We start from the raw sequence: 16,530 nt of genomic DNA, 5'->3' as shown, positions 1-16,530 counted from the left end.
ATGTTGTTCCCATATTCAAGAACGATGGGGATAAGCCAGGAAACCACAGGCTGGTGAGCCTTATGTCATTAGTAGTGAAAGTACTGGAAACAATTTTTTTGGGATAGGATTTATGGTCAAGTGGAAAGGGAGCCACTGATTAGGGGGAGTCAGCATGGTTTTGTGCATGAGAAATCTTGCCTCACAAATCTGTTTTTTTTTTAAGGTTACTAAAAAAATTGATGAAGGCAATAGACTTGCTTCTCAGATTGTCTTTAAATATTTTCCCTCTCACCTTAAACCCAAGTTTTAGACTCTTACGATTGGTAAAAGACCAATCATCTACCCTACTTATGCCCCTCAATTTTATAAACCTCTAAAGTCACCCCTCAGCCTCCTTCACTCTAGTGAGAACAATCCCAGCTTATCCAATCTCTCCTTTTAACTACAGTCCTCCATTCCAGGAAACATCCTGGTGAATCTCTTCTGCACTCTTTCCAATGCTACCACATCCTTGCTATCGTGTGGTGACCAGAATGGCACACAATATTCCAAGTGTGGTCTAACCAATATCTTATACAGCTGCAATATAACATCCCAATTTTAGTATGCAATACCCCTGCCTATGAAGGCAAGCAAGCCAAACGCCTTCAGCACTGCCCTATCCAGCTGCATTTGACATTTTCAGGGAGCTATGAACTTACAACCCAAGGTCCTTCCATACATCACGGCTTCCACAGATCTTGCTGTTTGCTGTACACGTCCTACTAGTATTAGATGAACCAAAATGCATTACCTCACATTTTTCTGGATTAAATTCCATCTGCCACTGCTCTGCACAATTTTCCAGCTGATACATATTCCTCTAACTTTGTTTATCTACAACTCCAATCTTTGTGTTAACAATAAAAACTTACCTATCAGACCACAGATTTTTTCCAGAGTCATTTATACGCAATGACAAGCAACAAAAGTCCTAGCACCAATCCCTGTGATACACCACAGTTTACAGACTTCCTCACAGAAACACAACCTTCCACCACTACTTTCTGCCTCCCGTCACCAAGTCAATTTTGAATCCTGTTTAACTAAACACCTTGATCCCATGTGTCCAAACCTTCAGGTTCAGCCTACCATGCAGTACCTTGTTAAAAGCCTTGATAAAGTCCTCACATACCATGCCTACTGCCTTGCCTTCATCAATTTTCTTAGTAACCTCAAAAAAACTCAGATTTATGAGGCAAGACTTCCCCATGCACAAAAGATCTGAGGAGCAAGACCCTACAGACGGTGATGGGTAACTGGAACAAGCTGCTGGAGGTGGTAGGAGTAGGTGCAATCACAGGAAAGGAGGGGGGATATGGGCCAAATACAGGAAAATGGGATTAGTATGGACGAGCATCTCAGTTGGCATGGCTGAGTGGGCCACAGGTCCCATTTCCACGCTGTACGACTCTATGACACACCTGTGTGTATATTGTTAGTTGACTCAAAGCTACATAGTTCCTCCCTCAGACTTATCAGGTATGCTTTGTCCTCAGAGTAATTAATGATCCACTTCCTTGGAAACGTTGATCCAGGTGATAGACTTACTCCTCAATACTGTGTTTTTTCTATTTCAAAAAGGTAAACTGATCTTATTCTCATAATTGTATGTTAGCTTGGTCACATTTGTGCAATAATCTTGCTCCTGTATGATATAGGTAGGTTGCAACTGGCAGAATAGAAAAGGGGGGAACCAGTGGAGGTAGTGGACTTGGATTTTCAGAGGGCCTTTGATAAGAAGTTACTAAACAAAGTAGGAGCAGATGGGATTGGGGTTAATATACTGGCATGGGTTAAGGATTGATTAATAAACAGAAAAAGGAGGTTAGGAATAATGGTTCCTGGGAAAACAGCATCTCTGCATCCATCTTTATTTTTTTCTGCTCTTGCCAAGTCTGTTTTCACATATACCTGTGACATCTCAGAAGCACAGTTTTCAGGTATGCTCTTAAGCTCCATTTGTGACCTTTAGGTAAAGATGCACTGAGGTGGGCCCAAGACATGCAAATTACCGAGAGGAATAAGATGGTAATGCATTGTGCCTGTCAAAAATCTCAAATAAAATTCACAAAGATCCGAAACACTGCTGTGCAACAAGTATAAATGAAGATTGATAACATGTCATTCTCATGCCTGTCTAATAATATTTAAACACATTGGCAAGGCAATTGTTGTACAATGTTCACAATTCACTGAATAATTTCATAACATATGAATGTTAAAATATCTGAATGTCAATCATGCATTATGAAACCCCTCTCCTTAATGAAAACATGCTACAAGCTACAGCAAAGCTGTTTATTTTGTTCTTTTAATTGTGCAACATTTCACTTCCCATTAAGTTTAACATTTCTGAAGGTTGATAAAGCTTGAATTCATAGAAGCCTACATTTTAAACATTAATAAATACATTCAAGGTGTGAAGCCTCATCTGAAAATACATGATACATGACTAGGATTACATAATACATCATCACACATGATCCTAGTTTCAGCGCATGCATCAAAGCAGACTAAATTTGAAGTAATATTTTCCATGAGCATTATAAACAGAATTGACTCTGGTCTTATGGCATAAATTCACAAACCTTCCACTGATAACATTAAAAACTTGCTCAAGAACAAATGGTATTTTCAAAAGTGCTCAATAAAGTCAGAACATTCAATTAATGCAAACATTTGACTTTAACCAATACAAAAATACTATTGCTCACAGTATCAATCAAGTCCAAAGGAGACTGCAGCTTCCAGCATTGAAACTTTTGGGTTTGCCACTTATTTGGTTAAAAAAATTAAACATTGTGAAAAGGGAAGAATGTCCAATGCAACCTTTTCTCACATTATACAGTTATCATAATTTTGATTAAATATAGAAGATTAAAAACAGACAGCAACTTACCTATTACTTCCAAAAGTATATGAAGTTTTAAATTGAAAGCAAAGATATTCAAAATTAAACAAAATAACGTGAAAAGCACCACATTTAAATCACTTGACTAGAATAGCAAAGGAATGAATTTCAATCCTACTATAAAATAGCATATCCCTGCCACTCTCAGAACTGCTGCTTTAAATTTGGCTGACTGGTGAAAGTTTTGCAAAACCTCAAAAAAAAAGCAATTAATTTATCTAGTATTCCTTGTACTTTATCTGCATTTACATATTTTAATATTTAAGCTAATACAAAAAAGAAAAACTGTTATTACATATAGACGTTTAACCTCAGCATCTCAGACTTGTTTGAACTGGTCCAGTGCATAGATATTTCATGTGTGCCCTCCAGAATTATTTGAAATAGTCAACTTATTAAAAAAAAATTGGGTTTCAAAATGATAAAAACTGGCCGTGTACATTCTTAAAAACAAATATGCCATAACAAATTAATATCATATAGTTATTCAATAAAGCTGGATATGCAGCCTATATTCTAGGTTTTGAAACTCCAGGCATAATAAAAGTCAAAAAGGGATAGAGTGCAAAGAATTGGCCATTTAAAAATATGCAATGTGAAAACTTAATGCAACAAAAACAAATGTTCCATAATACACTGTAATGTAAATTATCTGCAGCTACTTCTTGTCTAGTGGTGCCAAAATGAACATACAGTCTGATGTAAATGCACATAACCAGCAAGCAGGGTAGAATTATACAAATTATATTTAATGCTGTGTTTTTTTTTTGAAACAGTGTTTTAAGTGTATATTTAATGGAACACTGACTCAAGCTGTTTTTCTTCTGAAAAGGGAATAGTTATTATTCAGTGTGGAGAATTAGGTTGGGGAGGGATGCAGAAAAAAACCCAATGCTACCTGTAATGGGGACTGTTAAAGAGTCTTGGATCCTCTGGTTTATATTACCTATTAATTTGTCAATTATTAAAATGCATAAACTGACCATAAGAACATTGATATTTTGCAGGTATAATTGAAACAAACAATAGCTTTTAAAGAATAGCAGAAACATTCTTAAGTAGGATTGCTGCAAATGATTTCAGTGATATTTTATCCTACACATCTAATATCTGAAAAGTTCGGCTTTTTAAAAAAGTAGTTGGCTGAAATATACAATTAACTTTTCATATGTACATTGGAAATAGTTCTCTTGATGCTTTACATCAAGCACATTTATGCCATGCTCATTGCAGTACTCTGCATTACTAAGTCTCTAGATTATGTTGTGCAACTTTATACAATTGATTTCATCCAATGTAAATAGTTGTGTAGACATTGAATACCAGCAATCTAGATGGGATTTTAGGTACCAAAAGTGAATAAAATCAACCCATTTCTCATATAGCTCTAATTTGCAAAACCAATTTGCTTCAATGCTCAATGTGGATGGCTCGGAGAATAAATCAGAATTGAAAATTGTTAACAAGAACTGTTTTGTTACATTTTTACATGTTTGGAATGCTGCTGAACAAAAATGACAATTCATTTAAAAGTTCTAATCAACAAATATGACATTATAAAAAAGTTATCACAAATTATTTGATAAAGTCCATTCTTTTACTGGATTAACTTTATTTTTAATATAAAAGTCATGCATAATTATGTTCATGACTACACTTTCACAGTTGTGAATGTTAGCAATTCCTCCAACATGTTGGACCTCTTGCAGGGTGAAACAAGATTTTTTTGCTTAAGTAAATAGTAAGTTTTTAAATGCACACTTGTACTACCTGATACTTATACATTTAGACATCATACATTTAAAGGACTAGAGCACATCACAGTGAACACCAGTCCAGCAAGCCCTAATAATTAACTGATTGTTCAACTAATTTATTGAGAGATTCAGTGAAGTACTCCAAACATTATTTTGAAAAATAGTAAATCAATGGAGGTATCTCAAACAGAAGCAGCAACTAATAAACACAGAGGTCTGGAAACTTCATTTCGTAGACTGGGATGGAATGATACTGAACATGGCCAGCTGTCACACTCATAGATCCCGATGGGCTTGGAGGCGGCCTGCTAGAAAAAATTCTACATCAGATTACTGACTTTCTTCCCACCTTGAATAAAGTTATTTTTAAACATTTAGACCAATGAATATCACATCTGTCACTGTGCTTGAAAGCCAAACAGTATTTTCAGAGAATAGGTCTCTTTATTTTCTTTCAATAAAGTTGTATTTAAATAAAAAGCAGATTAAGCATGGAAGATGTTCACTTTTTCTGCCCAGGAGGTATTCTACTGACAACATTGCATCTGTAGTAGTTGATGCTCAATTTTGAACGCACAGGATCCCAAAACCTATTTCTACCTTCATAAGTTTCCAAAGTCACATCCATTCTAGTCTCTGATACTGAAAATGCTGGTTGCAAATGGATGGTGTCTTGCAAACTGAAATGTAGTTGCACTTTACCTAGCTTAACTATTTTCCCCCAGTTATGATGTTTAGATATTCAAAAGTAGTAATGTAATGACAATTTTTTTTTAGTGTATGCAAAGGGTTTTATTTGAGAAAATATTTACTTTCCTGTTAACTTGTCCTACCACACTTTTCAAACTATGTTTCACATAACAGAATCTTTTACACATCTCTATCGTTCTTCATATCTCTACAATCCTTTGGGATAATGGAAGCCCCATTTCTGCTCCGGCTCTCTGGCTTCTGAGGTGGCTGATGAGGCCAATTTAGGACTACAGAATCTGCCACAAGTAGGGCAGGAGGGGTTTATTGGAGCTGGCCATGGGTAGTTTGGAAGGCGATGTGGTGAAATGGAAGGCGATGTGGTGAAATGGAAGGCAAACTTGTTAGTTGTACTAAACGTCATTCAAGATCTACCTACTTATTAGTTAGAAACGAAAAATATCTCACTTAAAATTTAGCTTAAGGTTTATATCAAGGTTTAGAATTTTGAAAATTATGGAAATACTCTTAATTGTGTACAAACTTACACTATGTCACATCACAATGAAACCTAACTTGGCTCTTGGGTACAACATTTCAGGCATTTGATTTCAGGTACACAACAGCTCTAACACAACACAATGCAGTTGAATAAAAGACAGATTCATGCTGTACCCTTTATAAACATAAAAAATGTGCATCTTTGATAGATGAATGCTGAAGTCACACAGCATAAACTTTGACTGTTTTAGGATTAATGATAGCACTGGTTTTCCAAACAGTAATATAGGGACAATACACAAATTGCCAGGTACAGAGCTTTCTATTTATTGGAAATAGTTGAGGGTAGAGTAGCAGAACATTTGAATTCATAGAGATTTGTGGAACACAATTGCATTCTAAAGTTCAGCTTGTCAGAAAATATCCAATATTCTTTTTCCTACTCTCATTTAAAATACTATAATTTTACAAAGAAAATCATAAAATGTGCATAAGAAGGTCAATTTTAGAGTTGGAATAAGTTGATTGCAAAGGCACGATCTTAGTTGCTGTATATATGATTTGCTTGTGATCTTTACAATTTTTCCCTGATCATTACCATTACCTGGAATATGTTTACAGTCCTGGACAGTAAACCATGAACGTTAAACTTAATTACACTGCCAGCGATACTCATGAAGAATTTGATTCTATTCACTGCTGAGGTAAATGCACATTTTTTTTTTGTTTTACATTTGGCCTCATTGAAAAAGACTTGAAAATGTATTCAAAATTGAGGAAATATTTTGGTCGTCAAGGTCACTTCTTAGAAGTGTGTGTGGGGTGGGGGGGGGGGGGTGGTGGAAGAAAGAGGAAGAGAGACAGATTTCAAAAGGTAGTCCATGTGTGATGATAGATTATTAATTTGTGAAGTATGATTAAATATGATGGAACATTAGTTGTATGGTTATAACACATTGGTATTTGAACAGTTCTATATCAAAATTCTTCACTTTTGGTAAAGTCAGAGACTAATAACAGAAGGTAATTCAATGTGTAAGTTAACAAAATAATTGTTTTGTAATAACTGGACACTCATTTTATTGTACTTCATTATCTATTAGTTGGTTATAATAAAATTAATGAATAGACTTAAAGATTTTACTCAAACAGAAGCACTCACCGTATTGTCAATTCAAATATCTCTGCAAGCTTGTCGTGGAGGAGGTTTGACTGGAAGGGAGATAAGTAAGACTTATCGTGGGAAATAAACTATTGCAATTTCATACAAGACTTATTTGGTTATTTATCATTAGTTTTTGAGCCAGTCAAGCTTTAAGACCAGCCCTATAATTGGAGTTTTACCAGATCATTTCTAAAATATATAAATAGCTGAAGAAATAATGTTGAATATCATGACAAAGACAATTTTGGTTTTTATTCACAGGCAACCATCCTTTAGGCTCACATATTCATTTAAATGTATTGAAATATTTCACTTTCAGCAGACCCCAAAATGAACAGAAATTCTACAGTGTGCATACAAAAATTAGAAATTATTAGCTTGGGAAAAAAAAACTCAACCATCAGGCTGTACACGCTCACGAAGAAAAGGATGCTTTTAGTGGATAGAGAATATGCAATAAACAGAGCATAGATGAGGCCTGTTAAATACACTGCTGTTATAAAACTACTTTGATCTGATGCAATACTGATTTGCTTTTATTAGCATTATATGTTGCATTTACACTGCATTAGAAGGTTGGTCTAACCTTGGATTCACACTGAGCTGCAATCTCCTCAAATGGTGCTTTCTGAAACTTCTCAATTATTTGACGCCGCTTCTCTCTTTCTTGTTCTTCAAGATTTTGGCTATCTGATTTACAGAAAGGATGAATTCGAACTCATTAAAATGACAAGGATAGTACTGAAACTATAAAAATAAATGTCAACAAAATAATGCCAGGAAAGCAATATTATGAAGTTTCAATTTCTTAATCTAATTCAGTCACAAATCATCCAAGAGAACCCACTGGTAGTAGAATAACTTTCTGCCAGTTTTAATCCATGAAGAGGCCACAGTATACTCAAATCTAATCAACATTGCACCACAAAACAATGAATGATATCTTGCACTAAATTTGCCTTATTTACACACACAAACACACCAAATTCTCTTCAGAACCAGGTTGTAAAATAAATCCAACAAATGTGGGCCTGGATTACACAAGTTTATTCTACATGCCAATTCCCTCTGGAATTAAAGACATATGAATTTTATTTGCTCTTGTAGCTCTCAATTCAGTATTTTAAAATTGAGAAATCAAAACAGTTGGAGAAATATGGAAAAAACTGCTACGAAGTTAATTGGTAAAAAAATTATACCACTGTATGGATGTACTAGCAAGGATGGCTAAAATGCAAGGCTTTTTACTAAATGACCAACTTCTCTTTAAAGCACTTATAAACTGAAGATTGGATGGGAGTTGTTAATAACTGTGCAATCTGTTTATCAACTGAGTGAAAAACATTAAAAGATTAAAGAAACATTCTTTGATAGACAATCAGGAATCAAGCTTTGTATAGATCAAAGATTTTCCATTTTATTGCAGTTATACATCAACCCTTAACCCTGTCACATTGTGCTATTGCTTGCTGCTATTTAAAACGCATTTAACTTTACATTACACATACCAATAGCTTTCTTTAGTGTTTCAAAGGTGATTTCTTCAACTACCTTTGCCTGTGTAAAAACAAAACAAAAGGAGTACTGTAGATCTTGAACCAAACCATGCATCTTTCCTTAAAGTGGTGCAAAGGCCACTGAGGATCTGTAGAAGAGATTTGCTAGCATGATTCTAGGGATGAGTGACTTTAGCTTCGTGGATAGACTGGAGAATCACAGAATGGTAACAGCGTGAAAGGATGCCAATTAACCAATTCAGTCTCTAAGTTCTTAAACTGGAGGAATCCAGACAATTCCACACCACATTGCACTCAAACTCTCTTTTCAAATACTTTCTTCTTTTCAGAGTCTATCAAGTTCCCACTTGAATGCCTTCCACCACTCAAACTGGAAACCAGGCGTTATTCTCTCTAACAAAGGAGCTGATAAAGGCTTGTAAAAATCATCAAGGGTATAGACAGTAGGTAGAGAAGCTGACCATTGTCAGGAGACACAGAATGAAAGCAATTGGCAAGAGGACCAAAACTGACAGGAGAAATTTTTAAAAATGAGCAAATGATTAGGATCAGGAATGTTATCGGATCTGAAGGTAAAGTGGATTAGCACTTGAAAGTGGAAAACAATACTTGATGAAGGGGTAAAGAACAGTGAAATGTGACAAGGTGAGTTGCTCTTGCATAGCGTGGTACATTTTTGGTGAGCTAACTGGCCTTCTTTCATACTGTGAGCTTTATGATTATGTGATTCTTCATTAATGATACACTTTACAGGTCAGTCTTTCCAAAAATGCAACTATTTCAGCTAGGCGTCAATAAGGATCAGTGAATTCAAGCCCAATCTTTTACACAGTGCAATGTCTGTCTATACCATATGAAAGGTCTATGCATCCATGAGTGGGGGTGGGGGTTGGTAAAGTAAAGGGATTCCAGTCAACAAGTTATTTACATGACCAAGTAACCATCCCAAGAGATGTGTAGGTTTAAGATGAGAAAGCTGCATAATCCACAGACATCAGGCCTCTTTCAAAAGAATAGAATCCATCAAATAAGTTTCAGTAATAAGACAATATCAGACTTCCATAGAAGGACAAATTTCAAAACAGCTCAATTATAGAGATGCATTTTAAAGACTGGTGTTGGAACAATCACTATGCAAAACCAAATATACTTCAAAATCACATATTTCAAGAACAAATTAATCTTGATATTTAGAATGTTGCATCATATAATCTGCAAATGTGCTTTATATCCAACTTTTATTTATATGCATATTAATGACTTGGATATGGGTAGATATTGCCTATGATATCAAACTTGGGAGGTATGGGAAACAAGGATGATACAAATTGAATGTAACAGGATACAAACACGCTACAAGAATGGGCTGACAAGTGGCATCTCAGCACATGGAATGGGAAAGGCAGTATAGACTTAGAGGCACAATTCTAAAGAATGTGCAGGAACAGAGGGTCTTGATGGCTCTTGTGACCTACTGTTCCATGGATGAGACTGGCTGCACACAGGGTAGGCTAAAAATTGAGAAATGAAAATAAGGCAAAGTGGTAGACTGGAGTGTGACCATCCACTCAAAGACTCCAGGCAGCACAATGCAGACAGAAAACTTTGACTTCGCTATCATGTAGCAGTACACAATTGTTTAGTGGGGAGGGCCAGATATATTACCCAAACCAATTCCACGGGCTATTCACAAGAACAACATTTATTTTGTCCAAGGGCTATTCATGAGAGGCATTTTATTTCGTCCAAGATATTCAGAGAAATGCACAAAAGCAAAGTTTTTTTTTAAATTATAAAAGGTATCTGTTCCTACTTAGGAAGCTGGACATACTTCCTCCTCAAAAGTCATCAACTCAACCTGACATACACATGCTCGTTTCTAACAAGAGTTAAATTAGGGAGACAGGCTGTGGACAAAATAGTAATTCAAAAAAATACTTGCAACCAACTGTGGCTGTACCAACTCTTTAAAAATCTGGTTAGTGGCGCCAAGAGGTGTTTTGCGGTGATAGACTTACGACGAACAGCACAATACATCTAGATCAATGGATATGGATCTGGACTTGTGCTTGAACTCACTAACTTGGACAGGGCTTGCATTTGGTCCCCAATTCCCAGGCAAACAGCAAGCTGAGTCAGATATCCAGTCTGCAATCATTACTTCTGCTGCACCCCTCCTGGTCACCACCCACCTCTGTCAGATGACATCATGGAACACTGCCTTTAAGGATTTGGGGATGTCCTGGAAACTGTCAGTAAGCTAATTGGTCTGTTATTGTCACATGCACCGAGGTACAGTGAAAAATCTGCCTTGCATACTGTTCATACAGAATTTGGGCAGCTAGTATGGCAAGGAGCTAGACACTGTGGAACTGTATGGTGGCAAGTGTTCACAGCCCAGATGGGCTCATTCCATGGGCACCATGGCTAATAAGGTAGACTGGGAACTCAAAGCCACCTGCAAAGTTGGAATTTAATAAATGGAATTCTGGAAGTCCACAAAAATCAAAAGATTTGTCCCTGCACACCAGAGACCCTTTAATAAAATAATTTAATAATGCAATTAGATTTTTAAGCAAAGACCCCAAAATATAAAGATCACAAGATAAAGGAGCAGAATTTATTAGTCACACATATATCGAAACACACAGTGAAATGCATCCGCAAGTGTCGCCATTCTTCCAGCGCCAACATAGCATGGCCACAGCTCCTATCCTGTACAGCCTTGGAATGTGGGAGGAAATCGGAGCATCCAGAGGAAACCCACAGACACAGGGAGAACATACAACTCCTTACAGACAGCGGCAGGAACTGAACCCAGGTCGCTGGCGCTGTAATAGCATTACGCTAACCGCTACGCTATCATTTCAACCAAATCAAAATGATTGGTTCTTAAGATGAAAGGTATACGGTTTGTATTGCTGGGAATGAGGTGGGTAGAAGGTTTAGGGGAAAATGAGGAGAAACAATTACATTTATTAGACAAGTATTCACATTCCCAAAGACAAGAGATTTCCTTCCAAAATGACACATGGCAGAAAGCCAGGAATAGTATTAACATGTAGAGAAAAAGTTTCCTTTACCTTATCCTGCTGAACATTGACACCAAGGAGGTCAACTTGGATTGACACAGTGTCAACAACGCTTTTTCTTCTGGACAGTCTATCTTCATCTAAAAACGTTTATATGGAATGTGAATCAAAGTTCAAAGTACTTTTTACTTATAAAACGCAAGAAGGTATTTATAAACAATCAACCAAAGTTTATAAATATGTTTGAAAGTGGCTTTTAAGATCCAGGAGTACAACAATTTATTCTAAGAATAATGTAGAACATGCTACAATATCCAACTTTACCACTGTCCTAATTCATAAAGCATCACAATCTCAGTTTCGGAAAGCATGGTTATTAGTTTATCTAGTAAAATGCGTCAATAAATGTAGATACTGTAAGATCTTCTATTGGTGATGCTGTAAAACACAAAGTTTGGATCATCAAAACACACAGAACGCCATTATTTTAAGCTTAATAGATCTCACTGCTTTGAGGAGGAGATGGTGAAAAGGCAAGAAAAAAAAATATTACTAATACCAGAAGTACAAGAACATTGCACACAGTACCACAAACTGGGCTTGGTTAAGCCAGAAAAAAAAGCAACATATTTCTATGTACATCACCAAAATTAATTTTAAAGATGTATAGGCAACCCCCGCATTATGGGGGAAGGGGTAGACTTTGCATTCCTAGAAAACTGCCTGTATCACCACTTTTCTGCAATGCAAAGCTGCATTATCTGTGCATTCGTCAAGAAACACGAATTGAAACAAAAATTTGTATTTACTTCTTCCCCCACCACATATATTGAATTTTATTCCTTATCTCAAATTTTTGGTTAATAATTTATGAATTATGCAAGGGCAAATTTACGTAACTTGTATGGCTACGATGCAGGGGTTGCTTCTAATTGGAGTTTAACAGACCTCACTCAATTAAAATAGTTGGTTAAACATGAAATACATTTAGTGCACTCAGCCCCATGTATATTAAACCAGCTCTGGCCCGAAGATGGTGATCATAACCTTAAATTACATTAGCTATGTATCATTTGCTTTCTCAGATTTAATCATGGTAAAAAATGCACATTAATTTAAAACTGCATTTGGAAACTGATAGAACACATTAGACAGAATAACAATATTGTTCACATGTTGAGTTATTCATGCCAGTTACCTAACCTTAAATATTTGAGAACAGATGGCTATGTGATTAGTATTAATGAAGCATTAAAGTATTCAATAGAATCAAATCTTAATTTTCTTCGGTTGTCAGAGGTGGGTCTCAGCTGAGGCTGCTTAACTGTCTGTCACACTCTCATTCAGATTTGAAGGTAGAGTTTGATGAAAATGTAGGGAAGACATTTGGTAGTATCTCTGCCCACTGATTAGCAAGAAAAGCTTAATAGTACTACAGCGCAGGTATTAGGATTACTGATAGGACTATCCTTTTGTTAAGCACTGTTGAGTTTTAAATGTTCAATAAGGTTGCAGCTAAATAATAGTGTTGACTTTTCATTCCTTTCATCTGGTGGGGAATATAAAGCCTGAATGTAGTTTAGAAGAAAACCATTAATTTCATGTCCAAATTAAAAGCCTTTTTAGTCTAGAAAACAAAGTTCTTTGAGGAGATTTGGTCAAGAAATAAACCTGTTCAGATCCTGGATGTGGATGAAAGGTAAAATAAAATAGAAATTACAAGCAGCACTCCAGGTCAGACAGCATTTGAGGAGAGCAAAACAGAGTTAGTGTTTTAATGTAATAACCTTTCAGAGCTAGGAGTAATTGTAGATATACAGACTTAAAATTGCAGAGAAAAAATGGGGAGAAGAGCAATCAAGTCTCTGATGGGTGGAAGGCAGGAGTGATTAAACGGTGAAGAGGATCATAATGTAACAAAAATCTAGAAAAGATGTAAATGTAAAAATTAATCAAAGTAATGGAGAATGGATGTTTGAAATCTGAAATAAAAATGCTAGAAATTCAATTTAGAATTTGGAAGGCTGTAATGTACCTGGTTGAAGAAACAAAGTTGTCTTTGTAAACAAAATAGCCAACACTTATCACAGCAGAAAAATGTTTTCACATTCTGGGATCATTTGTTCTCTAATGAATAATTACACTTGGGGAAAGGCAACACAACCCCTATTCAAACCTGGGATCTCAAATTGCTCTTATCTGGCTAATCATTATCTTTCAAAATCTATCATAGTTTTGAATATATTCTTCAGTGGAGAAAATTCTGTAAGGAATATATTCACAATCTTTGGAGCGAAGAAATTTCTCATATCAGTTCTAAATGATCTCTAGTTTTAGGGTCATCAGCCAGGGGAAAGGCACTCAGCAAATGTCTGCCAATCCTCTAAAAAATTTATGCAAGTTTCAATGAGATTTGAATTTAGAAAGAGGGGTGACCTTATTCAAACATACAAGGTGCTAAGGTAGCTTGTCAGGGTAGATGTTGATACGTGTTATTGCTAGGGGATATACCTATAAAATAGGCTGGTCATTCAAAATTGAGGTGCATAGAAATTTCTCTCTCAGAGGTCAGTGAATCTTTGGAATTGTTTGCACCAGAGGGTGGTTGAAGCCAGATTATCAGATGTATTTAAGACGGAGATAGATAAATATTGGAAAGATTGAAGAATTGAGGGTTATGGGGAACTGGCACAGAAAACGAGTTGAGGACAGCATAGGTCAGCCATGATCATATTGAATGGCGGGGCAGGCTCGAGGAACCTGGTAGCTTTCTTCACCCATTTTCTTGCGTTCTTGTATGATCTTGGATTTTTCTAAATTCAAGAGACTCAATCTCACCTTAGTGACCTCCAGGAGTCTGTTTCAAAACAAAGGTTTGCCATTTAGGATCGAGATAAAAAGAAAATTTTTGAGAGAGTCATGAATTTTTGGAATTGGAGGGCTGGAATTTTGGAATTGAGGCTCAGGATAGAGTTTACTCAAAACAGGGCTAGGCAATATTTTTTTTAATATTAAGAGCATCATGGGATCTAAAGTTATGGGAAAATGACACTAAGGCAAAAGATCAGCCAAGATCTTGGCCTACTCCTGTATCTACTACTTATGTTCCTGCAGCATAACCCATAATATTGTAAATCTGTCTGCCGAGGCAAATATACTATCCCAAGGGCAAAGAAAGCAAAAAGACAAACTATCTTAATGAAGTTCTAAATCAAGTTATTTAAATTGCTTCTGCTTCCTTCATTGTGTTGCAACATCCTTGTAATAAACTTCAATGTGTAAGATTGCTTTGCACAATAGAAAAATTAAAAGATCGTAAAAAGAAAACAAAATAACATTGAACCACTTGTTCAGAGTTCATCTTATCTTTTACAAATGCACTCGAAAACAGCAATAAATCACAACAGTGAACTTGTCATACTGATATGCATAGCTTTACTTAGAAGAAGCCTTTGGTTCTAAAGCAGAAATTCCTCTCTTCCCACCATACATCACAAGTGGGCTACTTAATTGCAAGAGAGCTTAACATGAAAAATTTTAGTTTTTGGAAGACCTCAGATTTCCTGTTGAAATGAAAATTCAAAGATTTAGTTAAGTACTGATACAATCATCAGCTGAATTCTGCTGTAACAACTTATCCCAAATGTCATTTCATCTTTCAGAAGTTTCAAGAAAAATTCACTAATCAGCTCAAGATATGTCCAATATTTGTTTTCAGACATCAAAAGAGCCAGCTGTTATTAGCCCGTTATGAGATTAAGTATGCTAAAATGATGTTGTTCATCTATGCGTATGCCTCTGAAATCAGCACCAGCATCTTTTGGAGCCATTTTGCTCAAGTCTATGAACTAGCGCAAGGCAGCAACAATTGGGTGAAATAACGTCTTATGCTGGGATGCAGTCATGCTTTTTATTTTAAAAACATGATGCAGCTCCTAAGCTTATGTTTACCTCTTAATTTCCGCCTGCAATTACATTTGGGTTTTCCTGAAGTAGGAAGCTATTTGAAGACTAGGCATAGGAGACAAATTAAAGAGAATAGTAATGGTAAGTGTAAAAAATAAAGGAATATTTATGAGATAGGATGTATTAGTATCTATTTTTGGATGAACCATAGGAATATTGTCCTCAAGTACTGCCAACTTATCCCATGCATAAAATGCATTTTAAATAGTGTCAATTTAAACTTTAGCTTAGTTTTATTTGCTCATTATAGTTACGTTTATCTGCTTATTTAAAAAAGCCAATTTTCTCTCCCATCTTCAACGGTCTTTATTAGTTAGCAATATTTGCAATATATGCAACATTTTAGTCAGCTGCACAGAATACCTACAAGTACAGTCATTCATTATATTAATCTGTTACATTACAGGAGGTCGTATACATTTTCTCCACGGAAATATTTGCATGCATTTTAAAAATAGATGAAAAAATGAACAGACCTAACTATGGTACCTTTAAGGACTTTAAGGTATCTTTTAAGACACAACTATACTTCTTCATGCAATGACTCTGGAAAGGCAAGGAATCTCAAGGAAGATTTACAGAGTTTATTAGCCACATCAGTAAACTATTATTTGCAAGGTTAATCAAAGCAACGAGTAGGCTTTAGGAAAAGCTGCAGAAGCCGGAAATCTGGAACAAAAAGTGAAAATGCTGGAAGCATTCAGTAAATCTGGTGGAGTAGTAGTAGTCAACATTTCAGATTGATGACACTTGATCAGAACAGGAACTATCATAGGACGTGTGTTTTAAGTTGCAGAGTGAGGGAGGGGTCAAAGGTGAGGCGATTCTGTGGTCAGATCTCTGAAGGGCTTGAGCCCAAATAGTGAATTTTTAACCAGTTGACCAAGGTAAGGGTCAACAAACCATAGTGCAACTTACTTAACTGACACAGCATAGGAATCTTATATCCCCACTGCTTTTAAATCAA

The 16,530-nt window shown here is 36.0% G+C and overlaps 1 protein-coding gene across 4 annotated transcripts in view; it reads right to left on the bottom strand.

Annotated features, from left to right (window-relative positions):
* Positions 1-2,308: 2,308 nt before the first annotated feature.
* LOC127574359 (protein EFR3 homolog A-like) overlaps positions 2,309-16,530 on the bottom strand; it is a 110,408-nt gene continuing 96,186 nt past the window's right edge. For all 4 annotated transcript variants that reach the window (XM_052023307.1, XM_052023306.1, XM_052023309.1 and 1 more), the window contains 5 exons: positions 11,649-11,737; positions 8,557-8,605; positions 7,635-7,738; positions 7,046-7,095; positions 2,309-4,997 (listed from right to left, as the gene is read on the bottom strand). In XM_052023307.1, coding sequence (XP_051879267.1) covers positions 4,892-4,997; positions 7,046-7,095; positions 7,635-7,738; positions 8,557-8,605; positions 11,649-11,737 — 398 coding nt within the window. In that variant the 3' untranslated portion in view covers positions 2,309-4,891. The remainder of the gene's footprint in view (positions 4,998-7,045; positions 7,096-7,634; positions 7,739-8,556; positions 8,606-11,648; positions 11,738-16,530) is intronic.

The sequence above is a fragment of the Pristis pectinata genome, chromosome 9 (assembly GCF_009764475.1).
Source record: "Pristis pectinata isolate sPriPec2 chromosome 9, sPriPec2.1.pri, whole genome shotgun sequence".
NCBI lineage: Eukaryota > Metazoa > Chordata > Chondrichthyes > Rhinopristiformes > Pristidae > Pristis > Pristis pectinata.
Note: the sequence above shows the minus strand (reverse complement) of the source record. Positions and strands in the feature narration are given on the sequence as shown.